The sequence below is a fragment of the Suillus clintonianus genome (genome assembly GCF_016758775.1).
Source record: "Suillus clintonianus strain FC179 chromosome Unknown DEU56scaffold_10, whole genome shotgun sequence".
NCBI classification, from domain to species: domain Eukaryota; kingdom Fungi; phylum Basidiomycota; class Agaricomycetes; order Boletales; family Suillaceae; genus Suillus; species Suillus clintonianus.
In genome coordinates, this window is record NW_024539234.1 from 607750 (window position 1) to 630929 (window position 23180).

Sequence of the window (23180 nt, forward strand, 5' to 3'; positions counted from 1 at the left end):
CGCACGATGAAGTAAATGAGAGAATTAGTGCTGGTCTTAGAGTACGGTAAGTAGATTTACAGCATGTCCCCAACTATGCGTCACTATTATAACCTAATTTAATTTTGACCTATCCCTTGATCGGTTCTTAGCTGTTTCGAATACAACTTCAGCAGGGCCTCCATGATTTCCTCCAGAGGAATCGTAGCGTATTCATGAACGTATTGCGGAAGAGAATCCTCGAGGTTGAAACCAGCTGTCTTCATGAAGAATGGGTGCATGACATCCGGAGTCGCTTCGCCAAGCTGTCGCATGGTCAGTCGCTCTATAACACGATCACGAGCCCTGTACACCATGGCTACAGTTTTCGCGACGCTAGGGGGTGGAAGCGGCGCAGAAGTATCGAATGAGTCTGGTAAGGAACGGGCTTGGGAAGTTGGCAGCAATGGGTGTGCGGAAAGTTCTGAGGGTAGCTGAGGCGAAACGGCAGATGGTTTGAAGCCTGGCGATGGGGCCTTTTCGGGCACTGATGGGCTAGATGCGGTGCTAGTTGGACTTGATGCATCCATGTGAGCAACATCCATGCCCGGAGGTGGCTCTGTATTCCCTGCTCTTTTACGCGATGATGGACCCGCTGTCGCGTTGCGCGAGTCTTGAGATCCCTGGACCTGTTCCAGTTCTCGGGTCAAATTCTTGCGAAGACCGGTAAGCCACGAATACAGCGCCACATTGAGCGTGATGTAGATATCTTCGTGCTCCTTGGTACCCTTGCCTCGCACGAATGAACTATAGAACCTGTAGTCGATATATTTGACGAGTTCTTCGACTACCTCATCGGTGAACATCAGCATATTCATCGTGGGCAGACCCACAATGTTTGCCTCTGTGGGGTGCTTGAACAAATGATCCACCCAAGCTTTGCCGTCAGACACCACCGTAGTCGGAGAGAGGAGTGGCTGAGGCTGGCTGAACTTAGAAATAGTCAAAGCAGTGAACGATAAACGGATCTCCCTATGAGGTGGATTTTCGTCTATTACCACACGCTCCAGGCTCGCATGTACATCACGTCCGATGAACTGTGCAAGCTCGGTGTCACCCATTGTGCGGGGGAAAAGGACAAGCCGAAGGGTTTCCAAGCGGAAGCTCAACTGCTGGCGAATTCTGTGGGACAGTTCCGCGTCCGCTTCCTTGAACCGATTACGAGCAGAGTGGAAGAAAGCCGAAGCAACCTCAGTGAGCGGATTGTCAGGCTTGGGCGATTGCGTAGCACGGAAAGCGGCTGATTCATGGCTTGCGCCGTCACGCTGCGCGGCAATATTAGCCTGGAACTTGTTGACATACATCAACAGCTTCGGTATGGTAGCGATGGTAGCAAGAACGATGATCTCCTCGCCATTGACTGTGAATGTAAGCAGCAAAGGCCGGTCTTGCCCTCTGTCTGCGGAGGAGACCAGTGACCAATCATCGTGGATATCCACTTGCACGGGATCAGCCCTGAAAATAGTCCAGGGTCAGACTGAGACAAGGCGTAACATAACAATGATAATTACCTGTAGATTAACAGCCGTTGGTGGTCTGACTCGAGTTCGGCACTTAAGGGACCACTAGTCATGCTGAGTTCAAGCATCCTAGCTGTCCTTGAATCATCGGACAAGGAACCTTCATTCCTGCGGATCGTCTGAAAGACACAGTCCGGCACATTCATGTGACCCGCGACGTTTCCCCTGGCAAGGATGGAGACATTTGCCACTGAGAGCGACACCTCCGTTGACATCTCAGAGAAGCGCATCCGAGTAACTGCACTCTGAAGGTCCAAAGTCACACTGCTGATGGACTGTCCCAAATCTACATCCAAGTGGATTTGGCGAATGCGAATGATGAGCGTAGTGGTGACCTCTTGTTTCACCACAGGAGTGGTAACCGAGGATGAAGAGGCTGTTGGCGGGCGTGATCTGTCAGAGCTTGCATGCTCTGCAACAAACAGAGGAATACGATCGAGCCAAACCGCCTTGAAACATAAAACATCCTGCAGACGGGAGAAACGCACGCCACCAGAAATATCTGTATCCACCACCAGTGAAACCGTGCTGTCGATATTGCCCATACGGTCCTCGTTCTTGGCAAAAGCAAGGAAAAACGCAAGATTGCGAGCTGCGATATTGACGCAGTCGTCGCTCAAAAACCCGTGCTTGAGGCCAATCGTGAGACCGTCCACAGTGCCCGTCAAGGTTACGTTGTGAGCACCTGGTGAGATGTTCATAAGGAAACCACCACTTTCCCAGCGTAAAGCTGCCACTACATTGACATCCGGCTGACAAGTCAATTCGAGCGTTGACTTGTCTATGCGGAGATTGAAGCTGATTTGCAAACTCGATGATGCCTCAGATAAATTCTCCATACGGCTTGAGGTCAGCAGCGGGGACGGTTCGTCCTCTGCAGGAGATGGTGCAATGAGTAGCGTGTTTCCTCGGCTAGTCTTGCGCAAGCGCAACTGCACGTAATTGACGATTTCGGTCATGAAAGGCAGAAGACTCGGTCTCAAGATGTTTTGGCTAGAATGAATGGTGCTTTTGAATATCAGGGCTGCAGGACCAGCTCGTATGCCTGAAGCACGATATTCAACCCAAGCAGAGATCACAGGAAGCCTTAGTGTCTCCTGCTCTGGACGCAACTGACCGTCCGACGATTGGTAGGTACCCAGAGGCCGGGCCTGTGTACTTTTTGCATCGGTATGAACGCGCACTTCTCCACTCTGGAAAACCAGATTTGCAAAGATACTCGACGCCGGAACATTTTGTTGCCCGCCTCGCAATGAGACATCGTCCCTCGCAAGGTCAGCATGTGACGTAGTAGCACGGGGAAGACTTGCAGCGATGCGGATCATTCGTTCTCTTCCTTGACGGTACACATCAATGAGCGAGAATATGTAATCAGGGATGTTTGAGTCCAAGTCGAGGATAAATCCACTGATGATTCCAGAGAACCAGATATGACGACTGAGCAAAGAAGTGTCGGATCGTAGCCGCGCAGTCATGTGGGGGTACACCAATCGGTTTCGGCTTCTATGCTTGTCTGCTGCAAAGTCTTCGGATGAAGATTGCCTGAAACTAAGACGCCATAATAAGGGATAAGTGTGATGAACCCGCTGGAGCGCCGCCAAGTCTTACCTGGGCACAAATTGGAAGGATAAGTCTCTAGTCGACATCTCGCCCGCTTCTCCTCTCTGTGCACTAAACTTGATGCGCCGAACAGCGAACAGGAAAGCCCTCACCGAAGGGCTGTCACGGGAACTCGTCCGGGGAAGCTCCAGTGTTTGTTCAAGACTGAGAGGGAAGGCCACTCCAATCTTCTGAATGACTACGTCTATGGTACGTTCGCTAAGCCAAGAGGGCTTTTGATCACGAATGGCCTCGCTCGTTCTGATATCGAACGTTTTCAAAACACTACGAGTCTTTTCCTTGAACGCTGCTAACTCCGCAGCTCGCTGATCTCTCCGAATAAGTAGTTCAGCCTAGAAAAAGTTGAGAAGTAAGACCAATGCCCAAAGATGATGTCGTACTTGTTGATGGTCTAAGAAATCACCAACTTCTCCTATAGAACTGGGTTGCATCACGGCATGGATCTTTGGGACGCGAAAATCCAATTTGTGGGTATCTCCCCTAGCACGAAGATCCACGATAAGAAACGCAGATCTGTGGTTCCGATTGAAGGTGGTTTCTCGTGACACAACACCTGCTCTGGGAGCAAGCGATAAAGCCAGGTCACGAAGCCTGATTCGCCATGCAATACCCGAATCACTGCTGGATATATCTCCACCAACATCTTCACATTCTAGATAGGAGGTGGATGAGCGGCCTTCAAGCCCAAGCCTGAAGCCCTTCACGTTGACATGCCCACTGAATGATAGAGAAGATCGCGATGCAATTGATGTAGATCCAGACGGATTGGACGTTCGTTGGCGAGTTTGTTGTATGAGGTCCATCAAGTCAGAAAAATCTTGGCCGAACTTTTGTTGGACGACGAGAAGTGTATCCCAATGTGAAGGCTTGATTAAAACATCGAAGAAGTCCACAGAAGCAAGAATTCTGACAAAAGCGCGGCCATAACGCCCTGTTAACGAGAGCGAAGGGAGCTTGACCTTGATGTGCGGTGTATCCGTATGGTCATCAGTGGACTGTAGTTTGTATGAAACGCCCAACGTTTGCGAGCCAAATTGGATGCCAAAGGACGTGGATGGCCTGGATCCTGTTCCGCCTGGCGAGGAAAGGAATACAGTCAGATCATGTATGTTCCATGATAGCCACGTCCCTCGCATGACCTGAAGAGACACGCCAAGTTCTGATATACGTCCGGTAACATGGGCCGCTAATGCGTTCCTCTTAACAGCGCGAGGGTGCATCAGTGCTGTCTGCTGAACACTATCTCCTTCCTTCAACTCTGCTAGAAAGGCTCGTGTGGCGGCTTCAATGCCTGGAAAGAAGTCCGCTTGCCACTCTTCCACGAAGCGATAAAGACGAAGGGCGCTGCGAGGTACGGAAAAAGAAGTACTGGATAAGAGGAATGCGAGACGGATAGTACTCGCGGATAATTCCTGGCGCCAAAGTACGTTGAGCTTGCCAGAGGAAAAGGTCAAGGAAGCAAGAATATCCTGATCCCGGGCCCAGATTCCTGGTCCAATACTGGTAGCCCTCGCACGTATGAAAGCGTTGGTGAAGCCAGCAGTATAGCTAACAGAGTGGACCTCGGTGCGCATCAACGGATCAACTCGTTTGAGTGATGTGAGAAAGATGTCCATGTCTGTAGCTCCGATCTCAAATGCAAGTTTTTCAGCAGCAGCACGGATGTTAACGCGGCGAATGGCGACCGTGAAAATAAGGTGAGACAGCCCAGAGTTTGGAAGTGCTTGGTTCGAGACTGGTACCCATTTCCTTGATACCCTGCGCAGGCGAAGTACAGATTGTGCGAAGACCATCAAGTGAGGGGAGACGGTGACATTAACGTCACCAATGGAGAGAGTGCATGCAGTCTGCGGAATGGCAGTAGTATCATGGTTTGCAAGGGAAGGGCTTTGGGACTGTAATTGGATTCCTTCCAAGGGGACCAGCTTTGAAGAGCGGAGCCGAAGAGCACAGGAGCTGATATCCAGGCGACTTGTGGATGCTAACAACTCGTCTGCAATGATGACGCTGACAAGGTCGGCAGTGAAGTTGACGGAGTCAACGATAAGTCGCGCGCTAATCGTGGACTTGGGCGAGGTACGAGGGTGAATCATTTCCAACGGACTGGGTATACCTTCCTTGGAGGAGTCTAGGTCCAGCATAAGCTCTGCGACACACGCGTTCACCAATGCATTCACATCATGTGCTGCAATGGATTGGCCCGTGCTATTTGCGCCAATGTCCCCTTGAAGACGGGCGAACTGCAGTGCAGTTCGTAGGTGAAATATAAACTTGTAGGTAGCATGTGTCCGGAGAGCTTGAGGATGACCCCGTTGGACGAGGAAAGAAGGTTGAATGGTTGAAAGTGGATCGACGGCTGCCCTGCCCTGAGTGAGATCCAGAGTATGGTAGACAATCTCAGCAAGTCGTGTAGTTGGGCCAAACTTCACAGAGGGGTCGAGTGAGAGGTCTTGCAAATCCTGTTCCAACGCCTGAAACGTGGCGACAGCACACTCAAGGCTAGCGGGTTGAAGTTCTACCGCAAAGCGCCCAGCAGAGATGCTGGCATGGTTCTGCGTGGCATCCAGTTGAAGGCGACGAAGAGATAATATAGGGCTATGTCCAAGCGAACGCTTGGAACCCAGAGCAACTCCCGAGTCATCCGTTACTCTTATTGACGTTTCGGATATTTCTAGATGGCAAGCCAATTTCTGAGCCCCTTGGGACATCGCGAGGTGGCATCCGGAAACCAAGCAGTTAATAGTAACCATGGAGTCTCTTTGAGCTGATGTTTCCTTGTAGGAGGAACTTGGGTAGGATATGTGTTCCAGTACCTGGAGACGAGCGGATCGTATGCAGATGTCGAAAGCCGTCGAGAGAGGGGGACCTGGCGAGTCACCGAACTTTACTATGTGGCTCGCCATCACTAAGTCCAATGTCAATTCTGGACTGAGCCGCTGTGGGAAACCATTAAGGTAAAGCGACGCATTCAAAAAATAATGCGAACTCGCGATTGCAGGTCTTCAATTATATCTCTGACTCCCAAGAGAACCAAGGGGGTAATACGAACCGTGATCTCCCTTTTACATTGTACGCGGAAAGTTGTGGAATGCACATAGCTGACTCTTTCGTTGGCTTGTACGGCCGGGCGTATTCCGGATGAATTCTTGTCCTTTTGGGCGGTAATTCTAGGTTCCTGGTTTCTAATTGACGAATATTCGGAAAAAGGGGGTTTGCTTATTACCTTAGTCACAACGAATGGTGAGTCCTCCCAGCCGTTGATGTCATCGAGGTTGATACTCTGGTACCATCTAGTGACACGACGGTAGCGCTTGATCAGCGAGTGCCTTCGAGTCCCGGCTGTTTAAACTCAGCAGTTGCAACGCTCGCATTTGGAAACGTCTCACATCTAGTCGAGGACCAGCCGCTTATTGAAGATTCAGTATCTGTCAGGTCCTCATTATCCGACTCCTCCCCTGACACAGACATGTCGTCGTCGACGGTGGTCGGTGGCGCAAGTCGACTCCTCCTGCAAAAAGTGTTATATCTAGTAGAATAGACTGTAGAATGGACAACATACGCCAGACGTGCATCGCGATCGGCTTCGGATATATTCTCTTCTCCGTCGGATTCTGAAAGATAGGAAAGGCGAGGCCACCATGCAGTCGTGTTCTTGGAGTGTGGAACGCTCGTGGGGGGTACTAGAGGATGTGGTTTTGCTCTGCAGAAATATGGGAGGCGCGGAGGAGGAAGGTAAAACCCGTTGCGATGGTGACCAGAACGCGTACGTTGTGGCAACTGCCAGTTATCAGGAAGAGAGGCACTTCGTGCCCTCTCTACTTCATCAAGCAAGTATTGTGCCCGATGTGTCAGCTCATCTTGCCCCTTTATGAAATCCATCTGTGATGGATTGCGGGTCTTTGGAGATCTGTATATATCCAGATTGATGTCTGTGGACAGGTCAGCCGCCTCACACCAGATTGTCTTTGAATCCCTTGATGACAGCAGAATCTTCAGCGACGCAATGGGCAGTCTAACGCTCGTGAGCTTGCCGCAAAATTGGCCTTCTAGATCATTGGTATGCACACTGAGGCCCGAAGGAAGTGAAAGATTTACGGCTGTTGCACCAGCAGACCAAGTGGCGTCGATGTGGCTAGTCGAGAATCTGATGAAAGTGGCTGAATAATTGTGTCAGTGGATACTCTCATCAAGGACAATTCCCTCACCATCTGGATCGACAGGCACTCCAAACTCGGTCGCGGGAGCATTGGCAAGGTCCGTGTAGTTAAGACGGACAGCGTTCAAAGATGCCAGCAAGATTTGACCATCATGAGATGTCAATAGGGCCTTCACTGGTCCAACTCCAATTTCCCAAACACATACATATGTACGAGTACGTGGTTGTGGCCCAAATAGTCTGTTAGCAGTGATATTCAGGCCTTGGTATAGAATATGAGTTTTGGCTAGGAAGAACAAGCGTAATCGACAGTACCATCGATTAAGATTGAGTCCTCGTAGCGTAGATGTCCCTGGCCGAAGAAAGCGTGCTCGGAACAAGCGTCAAGTACAGAACCTCTGATTGCGTGCAGATTCAGGGACGCATCTGTCGCACGGTTCAATAGTTATGATTCAATCATCTGGCGCTGACTTACCCATGAAATAATCATGTAGTCGTAAATCCAGTTGAAGCACTGAACACGCCAAGACCGTGGATGCGCCAATATCATCGAATGATCTGTCGCTTGCAACGCGCACCTCGTAACCAGGCAAACCCGCAGGTAAAAGCATTGACCCAGACTGCAACTGTATCGATACCTGAACCTGTAATGAGTTTGACTATATCTCGTCTGTTAGGCAACTTCAAGATGCACAACCTGGTTCACTGACTTTGCCTGGCCGATGCTTCATCTCCAGTGGATCTCCAGTCAAACCAAACCTGCTCCGCTTGTCAAGGTACTCCACGAGCGTAGAAAAGTGGGTGAAAGATCCAAAATAATTGTCCCGAAGTACCATTAAGCACCTGGCAGACCATCCGAGGGCCTTGTACGTGACTCTACTAGTCTTAGTGACAATGAGCAAGGGATACGATCAGTAAATACTAGACATACCTCGACGGTGAGCTTTAGCTGATCAATATTGTCAGCTTGAACATCGGCCCAGAAGTAATACGAGGACGTTATATGGAATGCTGCTGCATGGATTATACGATGTTCTTTCCCTGAGTTGTAGAGGTACTGCGTATTCCACCGCGGCAAGGAGAGAAAAACGGTTACATCTGGAATATCAATAACGAATGGAATGGATGTCGCCTCGGGTCGATATTTGTTTGACGGGAAGGTTACTTGAGTATTTAAACGCGGTGCACGGATCGTCACCAATGCTGAATTCCCATAAATAAGGGTGTTTCAAGGAGGCAGTAGCATCCACTTACTGTTCTCTCCCTTGACCAGAGGCTTATCGATGATGTTCTGGTCGTTGGCATAGAGATTGAGCTCAAAGTGGTGCAGATCAAGTTCGAGTGTATAGACAGTCGGCACAAAAATATTACATTCGGTAGGCGGCCCAAAGGTCCAGTCCCGCGCCAAATCGGTGAACATGTTGACGTGGTCTCGCAAGAAATATATGACCGGTTGACGAAGAGAGATGGAAAATGACCAACGACGCTCAGCGTTCCATACAAGGGGTGATGGAAATGACGCGTGAACCTGAGCGATTTTTAGCATGATGGCTATGAGATAAGATAGGTACGGACGCGACATGACTCAGCCGCGATGAGCTTGATGTCATTAAGGCTCGATGTTACAGAAACTGTATCGAGATGGACCTCCAAACGAGGTTCATATCCATCGGGCCCTGTAACCATAGGCAGAAGGTAGCTGATTGAGGAGCTGTCACCTGCAGTGCAATGAAGAGCAGCATGGTCGCGCTTCCTCGGACGCGAATACTCGCTGATACCATCCCATTGCCAGTTCTAAGAGAGGATGAACAAAGCGATACGAGCCTCTTCTCATGTATTCACCTTTGAAGGCTCTCGGAAAGGAACATAGAGAACTGTCTTATCACGAAGTTCGAAAAATACTTTCATTGCAGTCCAAGTACGTTTATCTCCTGGCCTAAGGTGTTTTGACACCTCCAAGTCGTGATACGTTGGCGGGAAGAATGTCCGTTGCAGATGGACGCTGCAAATATAATTCGAATGATGAGCACGCTTTCTCCTTCCTGAATAAGAAAATAACCGTTACCGTTGACGATCAGCCCACGGTCCGTAACGGATGGTTCCGTTTCTTATTACCAGATCTACACCCCACTCAGGAGGTAGGTCACCGTTGCCGATGTCATAGGATTCCAATCCCATGCCCTTAGGACCATCCTGTGCATCAGACACATCGCCGACGATATCTGTATAATATGATAGCTCCAGAATGGGGGCTTCAATAATTCGCCGTTCAATGGCGTACTCTAGAGTAGCAAAGTCAGCGCCAACGGGGGTGTCTTCGTCAATGCTCTTCGTTGATTTTCTGCTTGGCATAGGTCCAGGACACTTCTCAGCTGCACGGCGATCGTGAACGGACGAGCCATGACCAGATGAATATAACTTCAGTCCTTTCCAAATCCTGGAGAATGCCCGGAATGGGAGATAACCTAACGGAACAAGTTCTAGGAACCGACTTGAATACGGTACAGCAATAACGTTAGTCGAAGCCATTAAGCACAAACGCGACGAACCTCGATGTCTCTGCTTTCTCGCGAATACGATGGCCTATTGTGGGCATGTTACCTTGGAAGTTGTCGTTCTCCACGAGTTGCACGAGCACGTTCTGGAACTTCAGATTCAAAAGCTGCTTATAGAGGTCGCACTTTGACCTCGCCTGTCCACAGCGTCGGTATCAATATGCAAACCCCAAAGATGAACATGCCGACCTGCACAATCCCGAAGGTGCCTTCTGCTCTATGACATTCTGCGACCAACAGACTTGGTGTTGAAGGATTACCGCAAGTGATGGCAACCTTGGACAGCTCAAGTGCGATGGGCAAAATGTCATTCGGGTCCAGGTAGGGCGTCTGACGCTTAATCCATGCCAACGCAGCATGGATGAGGGGAGGCGCTTTAATATTTGCTAGTGCAGGAGGAGGGTAGAAACCCAGCCCTGTGATCAAATAAGTAGAGTTAGATGGACAACAAGTAGATGGAATGGCATACCTTCAGCTGCTGAAGTACGAGAAAACATTCTGCGCGGTTCTGATGGCTCTGGACGTGGGGATGTCTTGGTTTGCATTTGGGAGATGATGTGGTCGTACGCTGCAGTCTTGTTGTATAGAAACCACTCAAATCCTTGGACAGAGACTTTGATCCGGCAAGAAGGGAATGACGACGCATGGTTAACTGTCAGAGCGCATAATTGTTACTAAAAGCACAGAGGCCGAATAAGCGTCAATCTTACAGTCTTCCCCACCAACATGGGCATGATTCAGATCATCCTCAGTAGCTGGCACGCGCAACCAATATCTCCAAGATATTTGAGCTGTCACAATTTTGACGGTCATATTGCTCGAATAGTATTTGACATCTTTGAGCAGTATGCGTCCCGCGAGGATGGAGAAATGTATGGATCCTAGACAATACCTTAAGTGGTGCCAATGGGTCGAGTTTAATAGAAAACTGACCGATGTGCACCCATATACTCGAGCCTCCTTGTCGCCAGTACTTGACCCGCAAGAGAAGACTAATAAATCCAGAGATAATGCGGTTCCAGTAGAAGGTATAGAAGACTGCGGCTATGAGCACACAAATGCAAGAAACCAGGAGGTAAATTCGGAGCATGTTGCAGTAACTCTCACAGGTCTAGGTTCGACAACGGTGCAACCAAAACTTTGAAAACTATCATATACCGCGCTTTCCGCGTCAGATGATTCTTCGTGCTAGTGGTGGTGTATGGGTTAGAGCTGCATCATGTATTCGGGTCTAGAAGTTCGCTGTTTAAGCAATTTGCGGCGTTCAAAAATGCGTCACTGATTACATCAGCAATTTAATTTGCCGGGTATAGCCAACACGTATTCCTCCGGGACAGCCAGTCGGCGTCAGTCATGCAGACAGCAAAGACGAGCACGCCTCTCAGACGGTTAGCACTACATTCGACCACCACATGCTCGTCGCACGCAACGGAATATGGAAAATGCATATTTTCTGCTTACACAGATGTTCGCAAAGATTCTTGCAAACAGGAATTTGAAAAGTTTGGGCAGTGTTTGCGTGAAGCTGTATGTTTTCATTGTGGCGATAAAGAAAATATCTTCTGACCATGTTGATGTCTCAAGATGAAACGCAAATGGTGATTCCTGGTCAAATGCATGCGAAAATGAGACATCTAGGAGATGATATAGATTTGGGTCCTTTTGGAATGCCGTGCCATTAAAAATACATACAATTAAACTAGTCGACGTCCTCTGTTGCCATGCTCCCTGGTAGCCTCTGCTCCGTTTCAGTATGTTCCTGTCCATTTGAAGCTGTAGAACCATGTTGGGGCTGCGAAGGATGTCCTCTCGTCCTCATAAATGCCTGTATACGGAGGGGTATCACGGGAATGTTGGTGGTATTAGGAAGTGGAAGTGCCTCGATAGGCTGCTCTACTACCTCTGGAGCCGGCCGTCGTATGCGGTTTATCAAGGGCGCGAGGCGCAGGTCCACTATGTATGTTCGCTCACTACGGGACGGTTTCGGCTGTTCATCCTCGATCGAGTATGAGAGTGGCAGTGTGGGGACGAGAGGATGTCGAAGGAGTACCTCGGAGATGATAGAGGACGACTGCTGTAGCGACTTCTCGTATGTGAGCGTTTCCAACAGCAATAGGAAGAGCAAGATGAGGACGTCGAGCAGAAGGAGGTGCATTTTCGAGGGTGCATGCTCTGTGAGGTCATCGTTTTCGTTTTCATGAGAGCTGGTAGAATAAAATGAACGCACCCATTCCGACAAAATCCAGCACGACCGTCCGCCCCTCAACCGTGCCTTCTCGCGCGTGTAACCAGAAGGTTGGGAGATTGAGGAAGAAAGTGAGCAGGAACCACGATCGCAGAGAGACTTTGGGGTCGATCTCCCTCGGCTTGTAACACAGGAATTGACAACACATGGCTCTGGTAACCAGTGGTACGAGTGAGGGCGCGAGGAAGAAGGATACGGCATGCAAGTGGAACAAGAGGTCATGCAACTATGTGACCCAGCGTGAGTATCATGAACAACGTTCATTGGCACGAAACTTACGGAGTCGATGATGTGCTGGCGTTGGGCGTCATGGCGCTTGTGCATGTCATCTAGTATGTTTCGCCGTGTAGATATAGTCGTTATAGTCGTCCCTGCCAAGTACTGTCTCTGCTGTCAAGTCTCTGTAGAGGGTTGGCATCAAGGTCGGTGTTTGGACCTGTTGTCCAACAGCCTCAAAACAGCTTTTGGCAGGCGGAGTGTCTTACGTTCATGGAGGTTCTGGTATCACTTGGGTATCATTGTCCATATAGATAAATCTACATTGGCCTAAGAGTCCGTCGAAACAGAACAAAACTACAGTGTGTCGTAGCGATAAAAGCATTAATAACAAAAGTCCGAGTAGATCGAGGAATTATTCCATCGAGTCCATGCTATCTCCGAGACTGACGATACGGTGGTGGCAACTCTGGAACTGGAGGAGCACTAGATGGTGGAGAGAATCTTGGCAACATCACCGAAGCATGTTCTATCAATGCTAAATGTGCGTTTGTGGAAACAGAATATGTTGAGCGTTGATCAACGTCACCATTCGGTTGCGTTGATGGATCACGGCTCTCGTACAAGAAGCTCGACGGGGAGTCAGAGGCTTTCGTAGTACGTGGCGTCCGATCCGACACTTGTGGTATACGTGTGGGTGGGATTCCAGTAACTACATTATTTGACGGTCGAGGGGGGAGTGCACGGAAGCTTCGCGAAGGTGAAGAAGTACTGGATGAAGGATATGCGCTTGACTGAGAGGGCAGCTGATTATGGGTGGGAGTGCTTGACGACTGTGATGGCTGTTGGCTATGGGAATTCATATCGGGGTTATGTGTCGGAACAGGCTCGTAGCTTGTAGGTGGATGGGTTATGTCGAGAACGTCATCACCATAGTCATAGGGCCCTCCAAGTGACGAAAAATTAGTGCCAGAACTGTCTCGGGGACGAAGCAATTCTATGTCATCAGACATGCCGCGAGAATGACTGGAGGGGACGTTGGCAACAGCGTGGTATAATCCCAGTCTGCGACTGTGCTCAACCTTCTTCTGCTTTGTGAGTATGTTCAGGTAACGAGTGGCGATGAGAGCACCATCTAAAATATACATGGAAGTCCATCAGTATTGAGCAGAGGGACATGCATAGGACGTACATAATTCAAGGAGCAATACAAATGATACCACAGCAATGAAAACGTATGTTGAGATATTCTGAAGGCCTTGGCAGTTGGATTGGGATGGATTGCCGGAGAACACGACGTAGCATTCCTCAACTATTTGTTCTCGGTTACTTTGGCGGATGGTAACGAGGAAGTAGATGCCGACAACGACATTGAGAAAAAGATGGATATATAGGAAGTACGCGTAGATCCTGACAAACCGTTGCTTTCGAGCAACCGCACCAATGAATCTATGTGAAGATCACAAGTAAGTAAGAATGAGTCAGTCAAGAACACGTAGGTATGACACGCACCCAATGACGGACGCAGCAAGCAATATGGTTTCAACAATACCCACAGCCCAAAACGAACCTTTCTCCTTACTAGTTAATGAATACGAATCTAACGACACGATCAGTGTTATATCATGATAGTGTGACAGACTTGAGCACACGCACGAGACAGCTCAAACCACAACAAAACGGATAGTACACCAGAAAACAGGAAGGAGAGACAGGTCAATAGCACGAATCCGAATCGCACTGGTATGCAGCAACAGAAATATGGGGAATACAACAAGTAGTTTTTGAGGTTGAAGGCCATGGGGCTAACGCGGTGGGTTGAGTAATGAAAACCGGTGCGTCAGGAAAAAGAAAATAAGATGCCAGATCTAGCGAGATCTGAGAAACAACATTGTAAGTAGGTAATGGTGTGCGGGGAAGATTGAAAAAAAAAACATAATGCTGACCTTGAAGCGTAGTACTGCGTGGCGGTAACCTGGTACTCAATTCATTAGCGAATTCAACGGATATCTGTGCAAAGCTCGGAGCTGGTAAGAATGCATATATGAGCTTAAGCCGTTCGTATCGCTATGGTGACATCCAAGCCAAAAAAATCTCACCTGTGCTCTCAGCGCTTGCTTGGTCCTGGGATCTTGAGAGGGAAAATCAGATTAATAGCGGTGGTCGGCGTGCACAGTGACATGTGAGCGCTAGTTTGTACTACCAGTCATATGCCTCGAGTGTTGATACCTTTTTGGTCACGGGTAGTTTACCGGTGTTTGGCCCTGCTTTGTTCTCTTGCCCTCCTTGTCTATGAACTAAGGTTTTGGATCTACTGACTTTATCTCCTTCATTCTTCTTCCAAACAAGTCTCCGAGCTCTATTGAGCGCGGCTGGCACTGAGCTCACCATGGACGGTCAAGTTGCAGGTGCTTCAATGGACGTGGATGGAGAGGAATATCACCAAAATCAAGTATCCATTCAACGTTCATTCAGTCCTGTCCAACGCGCCTCCTCCGTGCCGCATCGTCTGCCGCATTTCACGGTCGGTTATGTCTATTCCCCGGACATGATGCTCCATTCATCAGCAACTGGGGAGCACCCGGAGCAGCCAGAACGAATATCAAGAATTCGCATGGCAATTCGCGACGCGAATTTATTGCAGAAAATGAAACAAATCCCGATTCGACCTGTAAAGCGAGATGAAGCCCTTCTTGTCCATTCTCAAGAACACTGGCACAAGATCCTTGCGATACAATGTGAGTGGCGGCTCGTAAATCATGTCCGCACTGGTGTTTTACGCATAAGATACATTGCTTACTTCGAGAATTTACCTGCTTCTTCAGCAATGACACCGTCCGAAATTTTTGAATCAGAAGCTTATTATGAGTCCCTATCTCTGTATGTTACCAGTGGTACCACTCGAGCTGCGCGCTTGAGTTGTGGAGGCGTGATTGAGGCCTGCCTCGCTGTGGCTCGTGGTGAGCTGAAGAAGACCTTTGCAATAGTGCGACCCCCGGGGCACCATGCTGAGCCTGAGGAGCACATGGGTTTTTGTTTTTTTAACAATGTCGCCGTCGCCGCAAAGGTGACACAGTTTCTGACTCCAGTCAAAAAAATTTTGATACTCGACTGGTAGGTCTTCACGATTTTTCCTTTATTCGTAATCTCACTCCTTGTGAAGGGATGTACATCATGGTACGTCAATCACTAGTCGAATTTCATCATACAAATATCCGTGTAGGTAATGGAACACAGCGTGCTTTCAATGATGATCCCTCCGTTCTGTACATCTCATTGCATCGCTACGAGCGAGGGCAATTCTATCCGTGTGGACCATTTGGCAGCATGGAGTCTTGCGGTGAAGGGGCTGGTCTTGGCTAGTAAGTGAACACCCCATCCAGCTTTACGGAGATTGATGAATGCAGCTCTGTCAATGTACCTTGGCCGCGGAAGGGCATGACAGATGCGGATTACATCCACGCCTTCCAACAAATCGTCATGCCAATAGGAATGGAATTTTCTCCAGACCTAGTGATTAGTGTGTTTCCTTGTTTTTCACGCCACCTATGGGCTAATGGCGCGAAGTCTCTGCTGGCTTTGATGCTGCTGTAGGGGATGATCTTGGCGAATGTTTTGTTTCTCCAGCGGGGTATGCGCACATGACGCATATGTTAGCGGGACTCGCCGGTGGAAACTTAGTTGTCGCCTTAGAGGTAGGATGGACTAGCTTAATCCGTGACATTCTGAGTTTCCGATTTCAATTTTAACAGGGTGGCTATAACCTCGAATCAATATCTAAATCTTCCCTCGCAGTTGCTCGCATACTTCTCGGCGAGGCTCCTCCTGAGCTCCCCCCTATGGTTGCATCGGAGGCAGGGACTGAAACGGTTTGGCAGGTCGCTATGGAGCAAAGCAAATACTGGAAGAGTGTGAATCCCAAGGCTTGTGAACCACGCGAAGGTTTGCTTACTTATAATCTAGTTGGAAACAATCAAGTACTCATACAAACTTACTTCCAGAGGTCGAGGAAATATCATTCTCAATCCCAGGTGAGCATTTTATTCTATGTCGTACATTACGCTTTTTATCAATTCCTTGCAGAAATTCTCAAGGGCCACAGACAGCACTTTCTCTACACGCAATACCAAATGCTCCAGGTTCCTTTGATGACCAAGATGTTTGAAGAGCGTTTCGGCTCTCAAGTTATGTGCACGTGCGTAGTCTGATTTTTACCATTTTGTTACGCTGAGCAAAACGCAGGAGTGACTTCTTAGAGAATCCTACAATTATTGTGTTCGTCCATGAATTGTGAACATTCCTCGAGTAGTCCCGTTGTTCAGTGCTGACTTTATTGCAGCGGGAATCTGCGCATAGAACTAGATGGAAAACCTACGTGCGACGTGCACATGGAGAACTCATACCTAGTCAGCTGCCCGTCATTAACGGCATATTTATCCAACTCATCTACTGACATGTCCCAGATCGACTTTTCGAAGGAACTCATCTCATGGGTCAGGAAGGAAAAATATGCCCTGCTCGATGTCAATGTCTTCCCGAGACCATTTGCCTCGCCTTTGCCGGTACGTATGCTGCTGATCGTTTTGTAGTACTGATCTTTATGAACTGTTAGCGCGGTCACAAACATGTAGACTCGTGGTCGCGGGACGTTCTTACATACCTATGGGATAACTATATACAGTTGGCCGTCTCCGCGAATTTCCTAGTTCTAAATGCTAAGTATTCTTCAGGCTTTCGGGGGCGAAAAACATGATCTTCATTGGCCATGGCCCCGGTTGTCATGCACTTATGGAGCTTATCGAGAGCCGTCGTATGTATCTCGCACTATGAGCGTACTTGAAAACAACTCACTTCTGCCGCAGCGGTCGGCATGATTCGCTATGTCAATGCAGTGATACAAGTTGTGGGAAACATAAATATCCCATTGATACCCAAGGACGCCGATGAACTCCGAGCGTGGTATTCCAAGGTTTGCATCGGTTTTAGTTGCAGCTGGCGTATCTGATCACGTCACAAAGAACTCGGTCGTGATTGTCCATCCAGAGCACCCGGCCTTTGCTCCCGAAGCGAGAATTCTCAAGAGACATGGCAGAGTCCTTCAGATCGGTTTGTGTCTCTTAGAAGTGACTACGTTCATATCTGATTCGATCAACATAGAGGAGAGCAAACCCATCAAGCTCATTATGAAAGCGCTCCCTTTGATAAAGGAGCATGTCAAACAGTCCCTCGTAGGAAGACCGCAGTAGGCACTTTTCATAAGTATCAAAGTCGCGTCACGCCGGGCCTCGTGGTGTCATCCTCGCCCTGTATTGCTATCTCGAATGCTGTCATGCTGCTATCCTATCCCTATCTAGATTAGGTCTACGAGGCCCCTACGAGCTGAGATGATGCCGATGACTTTCGCTTCGGGGTCGAAGATTGTACCGCCACGGGTTGCAACCAAGTCGCCGAGTCCTCCAGAGGGCTTGACTCCCAACAGCTTCTCAAGATTGACTGATGCAAGTGCGAGAGCTTGTTCCCTTGAGATCTTGTCATCGCTCTCGAGAGCAGCCTGACAACCATACGATGAGCCAGAGATCTGATAGAAAAGAACCAACACACCCATGCTATGTCGAAGCGCGTGTTGCGAGCACTCCACTGCTCCACGATACCGATACCAACAGTGACACCATGAGCTAAGAGGGTGGTAATAGCGCTCTCCTTGGTCAATGGCGGACCAGGCAGTCTGTGGTAGAGAATGAGTTTGTTGATACGGTCTAATGCATAATCACTGACATCCTCTTCGACTCCCAATCATCAGGGAAGGGACGGGACGGTGTAAGGATGACACCGACGCCCGCCTCACCAAGTTCCTTCGCAAGGAGATGGGCCTCAGCAGCACCTGCAACAGTGAGCCGAATATCGGTGCCGGTGCGCGTCTTGACCTCTTTCTTCAGTTCAATAAGTGAGGCAATGATATCTGCGTTCTGAACTTGCACGACCAGGGGTATTGCGCCCTATGCGATGTACTTTAACATGCACCATAATGCATAGAAAGACGTATGGAACACACCTTTGCAACCTCAGAAAACCTAGTACTGCTGCTCTCATCATTCAGCAGAATATTCCTTAGCGCCGCGATTTGCGTGCTGACGCTCGGTCCTCGGTTTGAGTGACCAATTTGCACATGCAGTGCTGCAACATCTTGGACGACGGCCCCATCCTCGAGTCTGTGTGATGCACCAGTGCCGAACGCCGTACTTAGCCCCGCAATGAGTCCATTCGAGCTTGGCGCGGTGACGCCTACTGTGACACCTGCGCGATAGGCGAGCCTTTGGCGTGGATTGTAAGCTAGAGTAGACATATGGCCAAGTCGAGAGACAGCTTACAGTGTGTCACGCCCAGCGAACTGGAGACCATCCGCAGCCTTAATGAGCTCGCTCCCGGCGAGAATGCTTGGGATAGAGCCGGTGAGAGGGTCGAAAACAGTGCCATCGTGTGTGGACCTCTCGCCCTGAATCTCTTCCAAACCAAGCGGGGAGCCGTAAGAGATAAGGCCAGGACTACGTGGGTCGCGTTAAAATGGGAGAATAGACAAGACGACCGAACGCACGCGATGGATCCGCCCTCCAGGTCGATCCATTCAGTATCTTCAGAGGCAAATATGTTCGCACAAGCAGCTGCAGCACCCCGGCATCGCACCACACCCTTCCTGAGGACTACCACACTCCCCTCTCCTACATTAGCCACACTCATCACACCACCCATTCTATCCGGCACAAACATGGTGCTTATATTAGCAAACACCACTACATCTTTTGCCTTATTTGGCATCAGGGGTGGGAGTCCCTCATACTTGAGGGCCGCTTCAGCCTCGAGATCGAAGTTTGGTGCACGCGGGACTTGTTGGAAAGACGCGGGTTTAGAGGCGATGGCGGGCTCAGATAATTGAGGAATGCCATCAATCCAGACCTGTTGGGGCGTTGCACCCAGCGCGAGAGGGTGGCTATCCCATACGACAAGATCTGGATGTGGTATCTGGAATCAGTCATGATTCGCGGGATGCAGTAAGTGGACTGACCGGCATCATACCCTGGTATTGGAAATAGGTCAGCGTGTGCTCTATCTTGAAAAGGTAGCAACAAACCTTCACGCACGAATCCAATCCGATGGTCTTGCCCCATGATGCGCGCGGGTGTCGACGTGACAGCTGCAAGAGCGAGGTTCGCCTGAAGGCCGTACATGAACGCTTGCTGCGCCTCATATAATAGGAAGCGGGAGTTGAGAACAGGGTGATCACTCTATGTTAAATCAGCTCAGGAACCAGGGGGACATAAAGGTGCAAACCTTCATCACGACGTCGATCCCGTTCTCAGCCAGAATACGCGGAGCGAATTCGGACCCGCGGTACGCCTCACGCTTGTACCGAGCGTTTGTAGCAAACAAAGCTGCTGCAGGGGTGTGACCTGCAGAAGACATCAACACAAAGACGAGGTCAGCAAAGTGAGATCACTATACCATACGCCTGCTTGAGAGTTCCTGGGACGAGGTATGTCTCATGAGCGTGGTGGAACGCAGCGATGGGGAATTGGAATTCGTTGGTAAGCTGTTATTCAAACCTCATCAGCACCCCACAGCACAATCACAACCGCTTCGACGTTACGCACACGGACAAAATCATCCAGATCAACCGCCTCGTAGCAATGCGTGTGAATCTTATTTCAAGGAGAGACATATCAGCATGTCCTCTTGCACAATAGGAAAGACTGAAACATACCTTGACACGTCCGCGCAACACATCAACAAGCGCTTCCCACTGTAGGTTGTCCGGGAATTCTCCAAGGTCTTCCCATTCGCCTGCCAGCGCACGGGTACAATACACGTCCTGTTGCTCTTTAAGCTGCCGAGCAGTGTCATATCTGTGTGCATGAGTGTTTTTTCGTGGGAAGGATGTTTAGGAAATGGGCTATAGGACGCACGCCTGTCGGAAAGCCCAGAAAGTGTCCATACGTGTATTACCGTATACACGACCTCCATATTCGTATTTGATAAGGACATGTGAGATAAGGAAAAATGGAAGCTTACTGGGATTTTCGCCGCACGCGTGTCTGATTAAAATACATGAGGACATGTGCTCGAGGAAATAAATAAAAAGAGACGCACTTCATTTGTCTCCATCGTGGAGGCAAGCTCGGATCAACGTGCGTGCCATTGAGGGCATAGGGTGGTTCCAGGAGCATTGCCGAGGGAGAACGTTCTGCAGTGGGGCGAAGCTTGATAACGAAAGCTTGGCCGCCTGTAGGAAGTGTTAATAGCACCTTACAGAGGAAGCAAGGTGAGCGTACCAATGGCATTAGCAGAGCCAGGGAGGACATTTGCGGTGGTTACGCCACCGGAGATGCTGAGTCTGTAGGCATCGTCGTGCGTATTGAGCCCATCGAGACTGCGGAGCCAGGGTAAGACAGGACCTGCAAAAAATATGGATCTTATGCAACATTGAGACACGAGATGATACAATATTTACCCTTCAATGAGTTGGTGTCGTCTGCGCCATAGAGGGCCGGGGCACTGTCTACGCCTAGGTGGGAATGAAGGTCGACTATACTGCGTGTAGTATTAGAGAAGAGCAAGAGACGTTGAATCATGTGCGCGCGTACCCAGGTGTTACCCAACTTCCACCTACATCCAATGTGACCAAGTCCTTGAACTTGTTGAACATATTTGGGCTTGCATGTCCAACAAATTTGATGATACCCTTGTCGAGCAAGATATCACCCTGCGTGATCTCATGATCTCCAGTCCAAATGGACGCGTTTCTAATGAGAGTTGCGCGGGTTCCTTCGACGAAACGATCAGATTTTGTGCGTTGGTGAAAGTTGGAAGGTGGGCCAGGCTTTGCGTGTAGCATGTGACATTTCTGCAGTATCTGCTCAGCATGGAGGGGGAGCTGAACGGATTGTTTTCCTAGTAATGCGAGCTGGGGCAGAGATAAAAGTAAGCTGCCTGCAGATAATAAACACAGTGCGAGAGCCATCCTGTGCTTCAACCTCCATCTTGCCAGCCGAGGGAGGTCGACTGGCGGGGACTCGGAGTATGTAGGTAGCTTGTCCATTCCGGCCAAGGAGACGAACAAGAGCGAGGTAACGACAGACGCTGGTTCTTATATACTGCAATGGTAGCCTATAGCGAAATAAGATTAGCTGAGAATTCAATGCCTGTGAGTGGTCATACGGACGAGAAGCACGCGTTAACATCGGTTGACCAACTTGGTTATGTGTCACGAGTCCTTGACGGGTCCCTCAGGCCCAGGCTCATGGCATATGATCCTACGCGACGTGTCCTCTTTCGTCAACTTGAAGTTGCTGATCATTGATTATAGGTCTTAAGTCGTTCGACTGTCACTTATGACGAGCGTATCAGCAGGGGGATCTGCTGCTCAAAAAGCCAAACCTCCCGTAGTACAGCCTGGCACAGGCAACAACATTGTCATAAATCCCAACCAGGTCAGCACCCCCTTCTACTCTCCCGACTCATTTTTTAATGTACACATCTTCAGCGCTTGAATCCCGTTCTCGAGTGCATTCGAAATGTTGGCAAAGAATTTAGCGATATTGTCCCAGACTTCCAGGTGGGGCGCACTACCTGCGTGCTCTTCCTCAGGTGCGTTTTGTTTCGCTTTACCTATCATCGAGACGCATCATTGACATTAAAATAAAGTTTGAAATACCACCGCCTGCACCCGGAGTACATTCATACTCGCATAGAGAAACTCGGGCATGCATATAATCTCAGGGTATTGCTTATCATGTGTGACGTTGTGAGCAGCTTTCGAACTTCCACCCAGAGCTCTCTAAATTCCTTCACTTGCAGAGCGAGCATCAGGAGCCAATCCGGGAGCTTACCAAGGTTTGCTCCCTCCCATGACCACCAATTCTCAGCTTCACGACTACGCATGTAGGTCTGTCTCATCAATAACGTCACCATCATCGTCGCATGGAGGTATCCGTTCGCTGTTCTCTTACTCAGACGACTAAATGACTCGCTCCTGCAGCATCGAAGAAGCAGGGCAGTACATCTCTACATTTAAGCAGTTTGAGCACAAGCCACCAGATCTCATCAAGGAGCGCGTAGACAAGGACTACAATGCGCTCCTCCGCACTGCACTCACCAGCATCAATAAAGTGAACAAAACAGACGTCGAGACGTTGCGCTCGTCACTTGGAGTATGTCATCTTTACACTATTTGACTTTAAAGCATACTTAGCTGACGGGCCAGAGCTTCGCCGACATAGCCTGCTCCCCATCTGATCGCCTCCAGACCTTACCAGGCTTTGGCCCTGTGAAAGTTCGTCGCATCAAAGACGCCTTCGACAAGCCATTTCGAAATCGTGCCACCAGTGCTGTATTTTCTGTGGGCTCGCAAGTCCCACGGGGTGCCGGCGACGAGGTTGTGGCTACGTCCAATGGAGAGAAAGTCCTGGAGGTGGCAGAACCTGCCTCAAGCTCGAAAACAATATTGAACTCGGTACCTGCATCAAGCGGAGTCAAGGGCAAAGGAACAGGAAAAGGCAAAGAACCAGCCCAGCTCAGCCAGAGTCCAGTATGGGATATAGAACTTGACCTCAACAGTCCTGCGCCCACCGCGTCTTCCCGGCCTCCGCCTCCACGCGAGCCGTCACCAGTATGGGATATAGAGCTTGACCTCAACGACGACTCGGACGATCTGTATGCGGATGTGGATCCGCGGCTGGCTGCTAAGAAGGGGTTCGGACAGGCTGGGAACTCATTGAGCTCAGATGAATGAGTCTCATCATGAAAAAGGTGGTGGCAACGATTCAGTTTGACATGCACATTGACTACCCATACGGGAA

General features: G+C 49.5%; 7 protein-coding genes across 7 annotated transcripts; 3 read left to right on the forward strand and 4 right to left on the reverse strand.

Moving 5' to 3' along the window:
* Positions 1-12: 12 nt before the first annotated feature.
* DEU56DRAFT_37144 (uncharacterized protein) lies at positions 13-11097 on the reverse strand. Its single transcript, XM_041345904.1, has 21 exons — positions 10803-11097; positions 10580-10750; positions 10339-10521; positions 10059-10285; positions 9864-10006; positions 9380-9805; positions 9157-9316; positions 8890-9108; positions 8569-8842; positions 8246-8517; positions 8025-8198; positions 7790-7973; positions 7630-7740; positions 7364-7576; positions 6718-7315; positions 6545-6666; positions 6145-6497; positions 3539-6094; positions 3147-3490; positions 1530-3086; positions 13-1473 (listed from the first exon to the last, which is right to left on the reverse strand). Exons 1-21 carry the CDS (start codon positions 10957-10959, stop codon positions 99-101), a joined length of 9819 nt encoding a protein of 3272 aa, XP_041212815.1. The 5' UTR covers positions 10960-11097; the 3' UTR covers positions 13-98.
* An 85-nt stretch (positions 11098-11182) lies between these two features.
* DEU56DRAFT_780930 (uncharacterized protein) lies at positions 11183-12583 on the reverse strand. The gene is made up of 4 exons (XM_041351990.1): positions 12394-12583; positions 12097-12340; positions 11454-12041; positions 11183-11396 (listed from the first exon to the last, which is right to left on the reverse strand). Exons 1-3 carry the CDS (start codon positions 12436-12438, stop codon positions 11569-11571), a joined length of 762 nt encoding a protein of 253 aa, XP_041212816.1. The 5' UTR covers positions 12439-12583; the 3' UTR covers positions 11183-11396; positions 11454-11568.
* On the forward strand, positions 11223-11435 carry DEU56DRAFT_729213 (uncharacterized protein; the record flags this gene model as incomplete). The annotated part of the gene is made up of 1 exon (XM_041348086.1): positions 11223-11435. One exon carries the CDS (start codon positions 11223-11225, stop codon positions 11433-11435), a length of 213 nt encoding a protein of 70 aa, XP_041212817.1.
* A 27-nt stretch (positions 12584-12610) lies between the features above and the next one.
* DEU56DRAFT_780933 (uncharacterized protein) lies at positions 12611-14537 on the reverse strand. The gene is made up of 6 exons (XM_041351991.1): positions 14430-14537; positions 14277-14357; positions 13987-14208; positions 13843-13930; positions 13523-13779; positions 12611-13465 (listed from the first exon to the last, which is right to left on the reverse strand). The coding sequence occupies exons 3-6, from the start codon at positions 14129-14131 to the stop codon at positions 12765-12767; spliced, it is 1191 nt and encodes a 396-aa protein (XP_041212818.1). The 5' UTR covers positions 14132-14208; positions 14277-14357; positions 14430-14537; the 3' UTR covers positions 12611-12764.
* A 57-nt stretch (positions 14538-14594) lies between these two features.
* Positions 14595-17616, forward strand: DEU56DRAFT_780936 (histone deacetylase clr3). The gene is made up of 17 exons (XM_041351992.1): positions 14595-15068; positions 15156-15444; positions 15494-15507; positions 15554-15692; positions 15738-15850; positions 15898-16025; positions 16083-16272; positions 16332-16361; positions 16414-16525; positions 16573-16620; positions 16670-16736; positions 16794-16892; positions 16943-17010; positions 17061-17140; positions 17193-17299; positions 17349-17436; positions 17488-17616. Exons 1-17 carry the CDS (start codon positions 14720-14722, stop codon positions 17574-17576), a joined length of 2010 nt encoding a protein of 669 aa, XP_041212819.1. The 5' UTR covers positions 14595-14719; the 3' UTR covers positions 17577-17616.
* Positions 17617-21545, reverse strand: DEU56DRAFT_851304 (carbohydrate esterase family 9 protein). The gene is made up of 18 exons (XM_041355192.1): positions 20967-21545; positions 20834-20913; positions 20655-20777; positions 20473-20605; positions 20395-20417; positions 20289-20340; positions 20087-20228; positions 19977-20024; positions 19828-19915; positions 19657-19775; positions 19457-19610; positions 19391-19402; positions 18923-19334; positions 18699-18872; positions 18383-18641; positions 18106-18326; positions 17932-18055; positions 17617-17881 (listed from the first exon to the last, which is right to left on the reverse strand). Exons 1-18 carry the CDS (start codon positions 21419-21421, stop codon positions 17681-17683), a joined length of 2820 nt encoding a protein of 939 aa, XP_041212820.1. The 5' UTR covers positions 21422-21545; the 3' UTR covers positions 17617-17680.
* Positions 21546-21587: 42 nt separating this feature from the next.
* DEU56DRAFT_851305 (restriction endonuclease type II-like protein) lies at positions 21588-23101 on the forward strand (the record flags this gene model as incomplete). The annotated part of the gene is made up of 7 exons (XM_041355193.1): positions 21588-21812; positions 21866-21969; positions 22027-22126; positions 22180-22215; positions 22268-22308; positions 22361-22532; positions 22574-23101. Coding segments are annotated over exons 1-7 (1080 nt in total), but the record flags the coding sequence as incomplete, so codon positions are not given.
* Between the last annotated feature and the right edge of the window lie 79 nt (positions 23102-23180).

Bases quoted from the DNA above. Each gene is read 5' to 3' on its own strand.
- DEU56DRAFT_37144 (XM_041345904.1), bottom strand. From the start codon at position 10,959: ATGCTCCGAATTTACCTCCTGGTTTCTTGCATTTGTGTGCTCATAGCC. The intron at 8,843-8,889 runs GTCCGTACCTAT...AAAATCGCTCAG, and splicing joins TCGCGGCTGAGTCATGTCGC to GTTCACGCGTCATTTCCATC. The intron at 1,474-1,529 runs GTAATTATCATT...GACTATTTTCAG, and splicing joins CAACGGCTGTTAATCTACAG to GGCTGATCCCGTGCAAGTGG.
- DEU56DRAFT_780930 (XM_041351990.1), bottom strand. From the start codon at position 12,438: ATGCACAAGCGCCATGACGCCCAACGCCAGCACATCATCGACTCC. The intron at 12,341-12,393 runs GTAAGTTTCGTG...TGGGTCACATAG, and splicing joins GCCAGCACATCATCGACTCC to TTGCATGACCTCTTGTTCCA. The intron at 12,042-12,096 runs GTGCGTTCATTT...ATGACCTCACAG, and splicing joins GCTGGATTTTGTCGGAATGG to AGCATGCACCCTCGAAAATG.
- DEU56DRAFT_780933 (XM_041351991.1), bottom strand. From the start codon at position 14,131: ATGGCCTTCAACCTCAAAAACTACTTGTTGTATTCCCCATATTTCTGT. The intron at 13,931-13,986 runs GTGCGTGTGCTC...TCGTGTCGTTAG, and splicing joins GTTGTGGTTTGAGCTGTCTC to ATTCGTATTCATTAACTAGT. The intron at 13,466-13,522 runs GTACGTCCTATG...TGTATATTTTAG, and splicing joins TGTATTGCTCCTTGAATTAT to ATGGTGCTCTCATCGCCACT.
- DEU56DRAFT_780936 (XM_041351992.1), top strand. From the start codon at position 14,720: ATGGACGGTCAAGTTGCAGGTGCTTCAATGGACGTGGATGGAGAGGAA. The intron at 16,362-16,413 runs GTGAGCATTTTA...AATTCCTTGCAG, and splicing joins AATATCATTCTCAATCCCAG to AAATTCTCAAGGGCCACAGA. The intron at 17,011-17,060 runs GTTGGCCGTCTC...AGTATTCTTCAG, and splicing joins CTATGGGATAACTATATACA to GCTTTCGGGGGCGAAAAACA.
- DEU56DRAFT_851304 (XM_041355192.1), bottom strand. From the start codon at position 21,421: ATGGACAAGCTACCTACATACTCCGAGTCCCCGCCAGTCGACCTCCCT. The intron at 18,873-18,922 runs GTGCGTTCGGTC...CGACCCACGTAG, and splicing joins CTGGAGGGCGGATCCATCGC to TCCTGGCCTTATCTCTTACG. The intron at 18,642-18,698 runs GTAAGCTGTCTC...TCCACGCCAAAG, and splicing joins TTCGCTGGGCGTGACACACT to GCTCGCCTATCGCGCAGGTG.